Consider the following 13,117-nt stretch of genomic DNA (forward strand, 5'->3'; position numbering starts at 1 on the left):
TTCAGTTACAGGTGCAAAAAAAAAAAAAAAAAAAAGTCCTTATCAATCTACCTTTGAAGCTAGCAGGATAGATACAGCCAAAGCACAAAAAGAGATTATTACAGAGAGAAGTTAAATGACATGCCATGCATCTAGGTGGGATCAGAAAAAGGGTAGGTCCATTAAGGTGGTGATGGGTTAAGAAGTCTTTAGATAATAGCAATAAGGATGGATAAAAGACAGCAGGATTGTCAAAGGAGGAGAGTGTTGCTACAAGTGTCGAATAATCTGGATATAGAGGACAGTTCAAGTAGAATGCTGCTACCACTTCTGGATTCTATGGAAAGTAAAAGATAGAATTTAAAAATTAGCTTGAGACCTACTACCAAAGGGATAGAAGGGTTGATCTGTGAATAAACTGACAGTACAGAGCAGATCATATGTGATAGGATGAGGTCTCCAGAGGAAGGGGTAGGGGTCAATAATAAAAAGAATGATGAGTGGGAAGGAATCCCAGAATAGGCCAGTAATGAGAGTAAATGAGGGCATGCTAGTCAAAAGCTTGTACTTTGGTTGGTGACCAAAGAAGAGAGGGGGGAGAATGTGTTAGGTGGACTGTTCTTGAGGCTCCTAAGCAGACCAATTCCCAAGTGGTCCAAGACCCTTATGAGATTAGCCATTTTTAGGCTCTACTTATCATTTAAAAGTAATGTCACTGGGAATTTACTTACCTCATCTCTGAAAAGTTCTCTTCCTCAGACTGTTGATGGAAAAAGTGCATCTATGTTCATCGCCCATTTAAATTTTTTATTCAAGCCACTCTTACCACATTCCATATACATATGTCTATTCCACTCTAGGCACCATATAGAACATAAAATAAGAATCTTTTACCATTCCTCCGAGGAGCTTGTTCTCTTACTGAAGGTGTGAGAAATACACACAATTTACCTCATATCTGCCGGTTTTGGAAGAAGTCTTTTTTTTCCACTAAAGTAAACTTCAAAATCTTCGATCTTTAGCCTGTGGGCATAGTCAATGTATCCTGATATTTCCTGCCCATGAGAATTTCTGTCACGAATAAAGATCACGGTCTGGTAGCACACACACAAAAAGATGGAGAATGGAAAGAATAAATGAATAAAAGTCATTTGAATATATTGCATATGGTAATAAAAGCTACAGTTTTTGAGTATTACATGTGCCAGACCCTATTTTAAGTGCTTTACGTTTCACCCTCACCATGATCCTATGAAGTAAGTATGATTATTTACTCCTGACAAATGAAGAAATTCATGAAAAGTTAACTGTGCAGGTATATAATGTGCATTTACAGTAATTTTATATGACAATATCAATAAATAACTTACAGAGGTCTTCCAAAGGGCAGACATTATTTTAAGTGTTTGCAGTACATTAATTTATTTCCTTTTCTCCCAATCCTATTGTCTTCTCTTTGTCATAATTTCTTTAAATAAGAAAACTAAGGAACAGAGAGGTTAAGTACCTCACTCAAGGTCTCACAGCTAGTAATGGAAAAATTGAGATTAAAGCCCAGGCTCATGTGTTTGTCTCTCTAATCACTACATCATTTTTCCATCTCAACTCCTATGTATTTTCTGTTATAGGGATATAAACTGGTCCCTTCTCATTACCATGAGAGTAAAAAAATCTCTTTATAAAATGAAAATCTCTTTATAAAGTCACCTTACAAATTAAGTCCATAAGTCAAAATAAACAGCAAGTACATATTTCTCATTCATATTAATTCCAGCACAAATATCATTGTGCACCTAGGCATGTTAGTTACTGTTGTAGGTGCTAAGGATATAAGACAGCAAGCACCCTGGCCTCTCAGAACGTGTGCTTTGGTGAGGGGAGACAGATGAGATATGAAAAGGAAAAAAGTACTTCCAGTGAGTGATAAATGCCACAAAGCAAATAAAAAACATGGTTGACTAGACAATGAAGTCATCAGAGAGGGAGAAAAACCATGAGAGACTCTTAACTCTAGGAAACAAACAGGGTTGCGGGAGGGGAGGTGGGTGGGGGGATGGGGTACCTGGGTGATGGGCGTTAAGGAGGGCACGTGATGTGATGAGCACTGGGTGTTATACACAACTGATAAATTATTGAACACTACATCTGAAACTAATGATGTAATATATGTTGGCTAATTGAATTTAAATAAAAAATTAAAAGGAAATAAAGAACATGGTTGACTAGAGAATGAATTGTTGGTGGTGAAGCCTACTTTGGGTAATCAGAAAAGACCTTGAGGAGGTCTTTTTTTAATTTTCATTTAATTTTTTAATTTTGTAATTTTTTAAAATTTTAACTTAAACCAACACTTGAAGCTTGAAGGATGAGAAAGAGTCAGGCATGTAAAGATCTAGAACAGGGGCCTATCAGGTGAAGGGAACAACTGGCACCAAGGCCCCTAAGTGGAAACCAGCTCAGGCAAATCGAAGAATTGTTGTCTTTTCTCTATCAAGCCAACAGACATTGATCTCGAGTTCTAAGAGAAAAACAAAACAAAACAAACAAACAAAAGAAAACCTATTGTAACTGGGAAAGTTCTTAATGTCTTTATTTCCAGATCTAGTTCAAAGTGCAGAATTTCATGGCAAAGTTCTACATTTGGAAGAAACTGTCAACAAGCCTTCCTTTTTCTCTCCAGCAATCACTAGATGGTTACTTGCTAGGTCTCTGTGTAGTCAATTACAGGAAGCACTAACGTGGGTTACCTTAACAGAGCTTCCAAAAAGGTGAACTGAGAAAACAAAGAATTCTTTTCCCCTCTGCACTTGAGAAAACATGTTGCTAACAGTGTCCCAATTGAAAAACACAAGAACAAGCCACAAGGTACTGTTAGTTGTTATTTTGCTAAATTGCATCTTCCTGCCTCCTGTGGTTGTTTGGCACTGGGTGCTGAAGATACCGTGCTGAGAAGGATTCTGAGGCATGTCCTTGGCTTAAGGAGAGGAAGGGTGGTGATGGCTTAGTGCCATTTCCCAAAGATATGGCTCAGGGAGCTAGCATGGTCATTTCTGTGCTCAGTCTTACGTAGATTCGGTCCTCGGTTCTTCTCGTTTCCACCACGTAATGACAAGTTAAAATTCTATAGATTTCTCCATGCTTTCAGCCACATAGTTTTTAGCTTTTACAGCACAAATTCTAAAGGGACAGTAACTCAGAGACTTCTTGAGACTCTTACACTACTAAACCCATACTGAATATTGCCATCCCGGCTTAATCAAGGCCACGTGCTAGAACTATCAAAGTTTCATATGCAGTCCTAAAGGTACTTGAAATCTTTATTCCATCAAGGCTGCTCCTGATGTTAAGGCAAGTCACGCAGGCACATAGAGGAAAAAAGTTCCCAAATAAGTCCTCTACTTTTAAAATGGAACTCTATTTTTAAAGATTTTATTTATTTACTTTTTAGAGTGAGAGAACATGGGAGGAGGAGCAGAGGGGGGAGGGAGGTGGGCGAAGAATTTTAAGCGGACTCAGAGCTGAGCGCAGAGCCCAGCACAGGCCTTGATATCATGACCCTGAGATCATAACCTGAGCCGAAACCAAGAGCTGGACACTTAACCAACCACCCAGGCAAACCTAAAATGGACCTCTATTAACAGAAAAAGAAAAACAAACAAACAAACAAACAAAACCTCCTCTGTCTGCCTCTGTCTCTGTCTCTTTTTAAATGAGATGGACCAGCCTTATTTTTTCAGCAGAATGGCACACCAAATATTGTAAATGATCTTCCTGCTGAAAGCAAAAATAAATTCTGGATAAAATCTAAAAAGCAACTTGTAACATGCATTGATGCACTGTCAAGAAAATGAGGAATACTTAGAGTCTAAAAACGAAGTGAAAATAGATTCCCAGAAAGGAAAGCAGAGCCCTAGAGCCATCTTTGTCCTGCAGGCATATGCCCAACCACAGGGAATCTTAGCAAAGGTTTCATGATCTTGGCAGTTGGAGGTGACAGGAGACAAAATCCAGCCTTTCAGGTAGAGAGACTAATAGGACTTACTGCGTCAACATAGGGCAGAGAAATCAAAAAAGGTTGAAAACAATCTGTAATGTGTCCAGAGAATAGAAGAGTGATTCCAAAATTATAAACCCAGAGAAAATATCTTTCTAGTGAGCAAAATATAGATATATTCAGACCAAAAAATGAGAGCCTTGACTGATAAAAGACTCTTACTCAAAGAAATCCTAGAGGATGTACAGCTGACCCTTGAACAACATGGGTTCAGACTACATGGATCCACTTACATGTGGATATATTTTTTTTTCTTTTTTTTAAATTTTATTTTGTTATGTTATGTTAGCGTACATCACATCATTAGTTTTTGATGTAGTGTTCCATGTTTCATTGCTTGCGTATAACACCCAGTGCTCCATGCAATACGTGCCCTGCTTAATACCCATCTGGGCTAACCCATCGCCCCACACCCCTCCCCTCTAAAACCCTGTTTGTTTCTCAGAGTCCATAGTCTTTTATGGTTCATCTCCTCCTCCTATTCCCCCCCTCCATTTTTCCCTTCCTACTGTCTTCTTCTTCTTCATACAGTATAGCACTGTAAATGTATTTTCTCTTCCTTATGATTTTCTTTTCTTTAGCTTACTTTATTGTAAGAATACAGTATGTAATACATACAACATATAAAATGTGTTAGTTGACTGTTTATGTTATCAGTAAGGTTTCCAGTGAACTATTAGTAGTTAAGGTTTTGAGGAGTCAAAAGTTATATGCAGATTTTTGACTCTGTGGTAGGGTTGGTACATTTAACCCTTATATTGTTGAAGAGTCAACAGTACTTCAGCCAAAACAAAGTGAATCTAACTGAAAGGTCAGAGATAAAGAATAGAATGATAATCAAAGAAAGTAGTAAATATATAGAAAAATATATAATGTAATGATAGTGTTATGGACTGAATTGTGTCCCCTCAAAATTCCTATGTTGGAACCCTATCCCTCAGTATCTCAGAGAATGTATTTGGACATAGGGCTTTTAAAGAAGTTATTAAGCTAAAACAGGCCCATTAGTCCCTAAGCCAATCTGACTCTGTAAGGAGAGGATATTTGGACACACAGAGAGACATCAAGGGTTTGTATGCAGAGGAAAGACCATGTAAAGACACAGTGAGAAAGGGGTACCTGCAAACCAAGGTGGAAGGTTTCAGAAGAAACCAACCTTGCCGACTTTGACATCTTGATCTATCTTTGACTAATGGCTTCGATAATTGTGAGAAAATAAATTTCTGTTGTTTAAGCCACCCAGTATGTGGTATTTTGTTATGGTAGCCCTAGAGAACTGATACACATGGTAATAAATTAAAATAATTAAGTATGTACAATTAGTGTAAATGGCCAAATGTTTAAGTTGAAAAACAAAGCTTCTTAGAGTGGGTAAAAAAAATATGATACAAAACTTAAGGTTGAAATTTAACTGATGAAATAATATACATAAGGAAATGTCTGTCCAAAAAAGAGCTGGCATCAGCATATAGGTATGAGACAAATGAGCTCAAAGGCAAAAAGCATTCCTACAGATGGAGAATCACTAGCTAATGATAAAAGATTCAATTCACAGAAAGAGCAGTTATAAACTTGAATGAACCTTTGAAAACATAGCCTCAAAAATTGATATAACTGGGGCACCTGGGTGGCTCAGTTGGTTAAGCGACTGCCTTTGGCTCAGGTCATGATCCTGGAGTCCCGGGATCGAGTCCCGCATTGGGCTCCCTGCTCAGCGGGGAGTCTGCTTCTCCCTCTGACCCTCCCCCCTCTCATGTGCTCTCTCTCTCTCATTCTCTCTCTCAAATAAATAAATAAAATCTTAAAAAAAAATTGATAGAACTACAAGGATAAATAGACAAGTCATCATCACCATGGTAAATTTATCTCTTATTAAGTTTTAGATCAATGATAAATTCCATAATTATTATATAGTTAATATACATTGTAAGGAATTAAAAACACAAGCTTGAGTGCTTGGTTTTTACCTTAGCCAAGTACCCAAACATCTTTACTCTTCAGTGTCTTGTGGATAAAATGACTGATAGTGTAAAATTATATGTGTATATATATATATATATATAGCCACAATTTCACTATTTTACAGTATTATATACAGCCTTCCCATATGAGTTAAAGCCCATTGTCTATGGGAATCTGTAAATTACCTCAAATCTCACTTCTCCAGCCTTGTGAGAGTTAAATGGATGCTCTGTGATTTTTGTGAATCTAGGGGTTTTCTGAAGCTAGAGAACTTCAAGTCAGGCCAAACTGAGTATAAGCAGGGGTTCTTCCAGGTTCAATCTATGTCCTTGGGTGTGTTGTTCAAATTCTTAACTCCTCTCTATATTCATAAGTCCTATGCCCCTAAGTAGGGTCCTGCAAAATCTAGCAAGTTTCTACCAAACCGAACTAAACACCTCCAAAACAAAGAAACAAACAAACAAAACCAAAATAAACAAGAGACCAAAATCCTGCTTGGACCTAAGCATTTAGTTAGCTAAGCCTTCTTGTAGCCTCTCCCTTCTTCCCGTTTCTCCTTCAGCTCTGTAGAGCAATAAAATAATCTCTTCTGTCTTGCATGGAATCGCTCAGCTCATAGTCAGGTGTTGTCAGAGCCTTGCCTTCTGCCCTATGAACCCAATTTGTAAGCAATATGCAAATGCTCTTTCTTTCTCAATGGGGAGAGTCTAGTAATCATTGTATCTATAATTCTTTTATTTTCAATAGAAACAAATTACTTCATTGATGTCTTTCCAAGTATGGCTACTTAGGTGTAAAAGTATATTGTGAAAGACTTTTTAGTAAAATTAAAAAAAATTGCTAAAATAAAAAAAAATTCCTAACAAACAACATCCTTCTTGAAACTATTTTAAAAAATTGATTAGAACTATTGATGTGTAGTAATTGGTGATAGACTGTCAGGAAATTACAACTCAACATTTAACTTTAGAAATACATCAGTATAAAAACACGGTGTAGGTGACAGGAAAAAATAATGAAACAGAAGAGGTAAGAGGTAGTTGTAAAGTACTTGATGGCTGGTTGAAATCTTTTTTTTTTTTAAGATTTTATTTATTCATTAGAGAGAGAGAGAGACAGAGAGAGCACAAGCAGGGGAAGAGGCAGAGGGAGAGGGAGAAGCAGACTCCCCACTGAGCTCGACATGGGGCTTGATCCCAGGACCTGGAGATCAAGACCTGAGCCAAAGGCAAACGTTTAACCATCTGAGCCACCCAGGCACCCCAGCTGGTTGAAATCTTATTGTATCTTGTTTGTATTTTATTATATGGATTATCCAAGAATTAGAATTTAGTTAACTAATACTCTTAGTAATTTTAATATATTCATTTATCAAATGTATATTTTCTTCTAAAGTGAATCCTAATTACCCCTACTATTAATACTACTAGGTATCATTTATTAAGTAGCCATTATGTTCTGAGCCAAATATTAGGAGCTTTATATTCATTACCTTATTTAATTCTCTCAAAAATATATAATGGTTAGATAGCATTATTATCCTCATCTTGTAAATGTAGACGCTGAAAGCATTGAGAATAACCACCTCAAAAGACATGCAGCTAGAGAATGGGGCAACCACACTCACACCCAGGGTGCCTTCCCATGAAGTCCATGTTTTTAACCACTCCACAATGGACACACAGACTAGGATCCAAATGTTGGCCCTGCCATCTACTTACTTTGTGACACTGGTACATTCATTATCCTTTGTAAGATTCAGTTTCTTCTGTTACACAATGGACATAACACCTGCTTCTCAGGGTTCTTGTGTGAATTGAGGCTGTTTTTGCTAAGGACTTAACAATGCCTGGCACATGGTAAACACTCAGTGAATATTATCTATTGCTTTTTAAAATTTTTATTATTACTGTTGCTATTGTATTTATATTATGTTAAGAGTTTTATCAGTTCCTTAGGGATAAGGAAATGGAATACTCATATCGGAATTCCATTGCCTGGGTGTGTATAATTATGTTGCTGGACATGGTTCAATTCATTTGTTACGTTCAGCATTCTCAGTTAAAATTTTGGATGTATTTTGAAGTTAAAGTTTAAACAATTTTCTAGGTATTATTGTATACATCCAGGATGGACCCAACTGGCAATAAAGCCATGATTCTGACATCCAGAATGGGCAGAATAGGCTAAGAGAGCCCTTTGAAGAATTAGGTTTATTTCAGCCCAGGTGTGATGTATTTTAGTAATTGCAAGCTTTCTTATGTGGAGCCCTGTATTGTGTCACTAGGAATTATAAAATGTTATAAATAATTGTTTTAAGTTTCTCTAATAACACTTGCTTTTTTAAACAAAATAACAGCTTTATTGAGGTATAGTTTATAAACATAAAATTTATCCTCAAGTTTTAAATGTATAGTTCAACGATTTTTAGTAAATTTGCAGAGCCGTGCAACACAATACAGTTTTAGAATATTTTTATCACCCCAAAGAGATCCCTTGTGCCCATTTGCCGTCATCCCTGTTCCCACCACCACCCCCAGGCAACCACTAATCTACTTTCTGTCTCTATAGATTTGCCTTTTCTGGATTTTTCATATAAATGGAATCATACAATATATGGTCTTTTTCATTCTAATAACATTTTTTTTTATCACAGTTAATTTCCCAGGAGATACATGAAAACTATAAAGGCTCTTTTAAATGATAATGTTATGTTTATAAAAAGGCAGACTTCCAAAACGCTCACTGTCCTTAGATAAAATCTTTTAATCCTCTCTAGAATAAGTCAAAGTATAACCAACACAAGTATTTCAGCAAATCAGATGATATTTATTTGAAGCCATGAATATTGGTTTACATTTATTTGCAACCTAGGCAGAAAATACTAGTTTTTGTAACAACAACAAAAACACAAAAACAAGCCTTTGATAGATATCAAGATACAAGTATTCCTGATATTGAAGCAGGGGCTCAGACACCAAGGAAAATGTGGAATCTGAGATTTTACTGAGATGTCTATGACCTCAAGTGTGAACCAGTGTTAGTTGAAAAGACTTATGGAATGCCTAGTTAGGTCCACATTACTTCTCATGTGCTGGGAAAAGATGAATTAAAGTACAATTTAGACCATTAATATATCATTTGGATCTCTGGCTGCTTGTCTTTTCCCAGAAGTGGATTAAAATACAAATTCATAAACTTGTTATGAGTTGAGTACATGTGTTGCCTGATTTTTCTTGCCAAACACTAATGAGGAGACATAAACCTGATACATTGAAATGGGACTTTTTCAACAGTGAAGCCAAAGTCACTTGGGGAAAAAAGAAAAGGCGTAGTAAGCAGTATGTTGCTAAAACTGAAACATCCATTTCAGGGAGTGAGAGCTGTCACACAAGCTAAGTTCTTGTGCTATCCTTTTGAGACTGTCAGTAGGCTCCCTGATGGAAACAAACGAAGAAAGAATTTTTATCTCCTATAATTTTAAAACTCTTGGAATACTTTCATGAATCATTAGTTTTAGGGAATCCTCTTTTCCTTTCAGAAGAGAAATGATTTTGCAAATGGAGTCCAAGTTCTGACAATTTTTTGTAACATTTCAAAACGTGTCCTTATCCATTTCTCTAAAACAAGTTACTTTCTGAAATTCTTTATGCTGATAATTATTTTAAAATTCTATATCCTTTTATTCAATTGCAATTCGACACATATCTTTTTACTTATACACACAATACTCAGGGTTATGTTTAAGAAAGTTCTTTGTCCTTCGTGTTGAAGGCTTAGTTGGGCTCAGAACCAACACATTTTTCCTTCTGCATCCTGTTGGCCAAAGCAGGTCACAGGCCAACCCAGATTCAAGAGGCAGGGAGAGTGACTTCCCTTGAGGGAGGAGCTGCAGAAGTGTCATTGCAAAGGGGCTATATAGATAAAGGACAAAGTAGAGAATTGTGGTCTTTTTTCAATCTATAGTTACTTACCTTAAAGAACCTAGGAGTTAGGCAAGTAGCTGGTTTGTTCATTTTGTAAGTTGGAGATTTGATTTCTGAGGGAAATCATGGACTAATAACTTTTTTCTCTCCCAGTTTATAAAGCATATCCATATCTGAAAAGGCTTTTTTGCATTATCAGTGAGGTTAAGAATAATTTAGGAATATCTGGTCTCACTGTTAAGTATCCAAAATGATCTGGAAATTTTAGTGAATGAAAATAATATTGAAAGTATGTATAAGCTTTAAATACTGGAAAGGAGAAAAGAAAATTATTATATTTTATATAAACTGTTAATTACTTAGAAAATCCAAGACAGATAACTAAGAAACTTCTAAGACCACTCATTAAGTTGATCCAATTCAAAATATCTATACCATGGTAAGCACTAGCAATAACCTACTAGCTACTGTGCTTTCAATATTTATTTAAGTTATGCCTTTTAAAAATTATAACATTCCTCCAAGCATTTTTAATAAATTTTTTCTAAAATAATATTAAAAACTAAACAAAGAGGCTACACTGCTGAAGGAAAGTTATTATTATAAAATAAATGTATTGAAATTCGAAGCAAAATACCTATAGGGTATTTTTTGATTACTTAAAGTTTTACCTTGAAGAATAACTGGTTAATACTATCTAAGATAATTTTAAAAAGGAAGAATAAACAGCAGAAGTTGCACTGTTAGATATAAAATTATACTAGTTAAATCTTACATCATTGGTACAGTGATAAATGGATAAGGGAAAGTAATAACTTCAGAAACACACCCATACATACAAACACACATAGTATATAAGTTTTTCTATAGAGTGATATTTTCTAAATTTTCTACAATGAGTATCTATTTTTTTTCTTTAACTACATGTTCACAAAATCTTGTCTTCAAGCATACCACTCTCTGACCTTTATCTCCTGTCTTTCTAGCTCACATACTCTGGAAGCCCCAATTTAACCATGCTTTCAGATCAACCACTATGTTTTACTGTTTATTATGCTCTTTATATACTCACTTCCCTGTTTATCCAGCTTAGATTCCACGGTGCAGCATCATAAATGTAACATTTCAAAATGTCTATCCTTATGCATTCTCTAAAACAAGTTACTTTCTGAAATTCTTTATGCTGATAACTATTTTAAAATTCTATATCCTTTTATTCAATTGCAATTAGACACATATCTTTTCATTTATACACACAATTCATATCCCTTCAAATTCCTTGCCACATCTTTCCATTACACTCACTGAAAAAAAATCCAACATTATTTCAAGCCAACTTTCCTTTTATTCTGTTTTTGCATAGCAGCAACTGAGTTTGGCTAAGGAAAAAGAAAATTATGACTGGTCTTACAAATATTAATGACTATAAACTCGATTGGACCTATAGTCCTTGCATATTAATTATCTATGATATGCTTTTCCTTCCTCCTACACTCCTGATTTTTTTCATATTGTTTCTCCTTATACTTTCATCTATATCCTTTCTCACACTGAATAATTCTCTCTTTGATGATAGAAGCAATCAGACCAGAGCCACCTCATCTTCCTTCCATCAAATCAGTCTATGCATCTTTGTATGGATCTATGTTCTTCCTTTTGTCCTATTTTAAGGGTTGGAATATCTGGGTTTCTATCCAAGGCCAGCCCCTTCTTTTTATGCATTGAACCACACTTCCTCTCTTGTTACTCTTGAATCATTGATGTTTTACTTTCTGTAAGATTGCTGCTATTGACATATAAACATGCTGTATCATCTACTATTTGAAAAAGAAACAGCTAGTTACAGTCCAAAGTTTTTGCTTTTCTTTACAATTTTCATGATCTCTTTAGCCATTACAATCAGTCTTTTTTTTTCCTGAAGCACTGATAAATAGTTCTGTCTCTCACATCTACTCTTCCATCTTTCCAAATCCAATGGTCAATTCTCATTTTTTATTTTACTTGAACTTCCTGCAGCATTTGACATAATTGTTCACCTTCTTCTTTCTTGGAACATTTTTTTTTTCATTTGGTTTCAGTGACAATCATATATTTCCAAGATTTTCTTTTGCTTCATCAATCTTTTCTTTATTGCCTTCTTTTTTTTTTATCCTGATGTCTAATTTTTGCAGCTCACCAATTGATCTTATCTAGTTCCATAGCTTTAAGTATCATTTCTTATTCTTTCATGAACTTTAGACTTATGTGGATAATTTTTTATCAAAATCTTTATCTCCATGTCCATCAACAGATGAATGGATAAAGAAGACACACACACACACACACACACACACACACACACACACACTGGAATATTATGCAGCCATCAAAAAAACCGATATCTTGCCATTTGCACCAACATGGATGGGACTAGAAGGTATTATGCTAAGCGAAATAAGTCAATCAGAGAAAGACAATTATCATATGATCTCACTGATATGAGGAATTTGAGAAACAAGACAGAGGATCATAGGGGAAGGGAGGGAAAAATGAAATGAGATGAAACCAGAGAGAGAGACAAACCATAAGAGACTCTTAATCTCAGGAAACACACTGAGGGTTGCTGGAGTGGATGGGGGGTGGGAGGGATGGGGTGGCTGGGTGATGGACATCGGGGAGGGTATGTGCTATGATGAGTGCTGTGAATTGTGTAAGACTGATGAATCACAGACCTGTACCCTGGAAACAAGTAATACATTATATGTTAATAAAAAAAAATTTTATCTCCAGCCTCAGAGTTTCCCTGAATTTCATCATAGTATGTGCTATTGTCTACTACATCATTTTAATTGGACATAATCTAGGCATCTTGGTTTGCAAAACCATACCATCATTCTGCAAATCCACTTTTAATTATGCCTCCTACAAAAGCAAAGAGCTTCACCATCAAAATACCTCTGCATCAACTCTGATTTATCTTCTACTTCCCACATCTAACCAATCACCAAATTCTCTTGATCGTACCTTTAAGATATATCTCAAGCCATGCCTTGCTTTCTATGACCATTGCCAACATTGAATAAGATGTTTGATATAACAAGCTTATTGTTTCCCTACTGACCTGTCATAACCACTTCCCCTGACACCATTTCTTCTTCACTCCAACTACTTTCAAAAGTATTCCAGAATTTCCTCTCTAAAGCAGAAATCTGAATGT

General features: G+C 35.8%; 1 protein-coding gene across 2 annotated transcripts in view; it reads right to left on the reverse strand.

The window, feature by feature from the left end:
* The window catches only part of CFAP299 (cilia and flagella associated protein 299), a 506,690-nt gene that overhangs the window by 57,496 nt on the left and 436,077 nt on the right, over window positions 1-13,117 (reverse strand). For both annotated transcript variants that reach the window (XM_081812270.1, XM_081812269.1), the window contains exon 4: window positions 931-1,073. In XM_081812270.1, coding sequence (XP_081668396.1) covers window positions 931-1,073 — 143 coding nt within the window. The remainder of the gene's footprint in view (window positions 1-930; window positions 1,074-13,117) is intronic.

The sequence above is a fragment of the Leptonychotes weddellii genome, chromosome 2, assembly GCF_054177405.1.
Source record: "Leptonychotes weddellii isolate Sample4059 chromosome 2, ASM5417740v2, whole genome shotgun sequence".
NCBI lineage: Eukaryota > Metazoa > Chordata > Mammalia > Carnivora > Phocidae > Leptonychotes > Leptonychotes weddellii.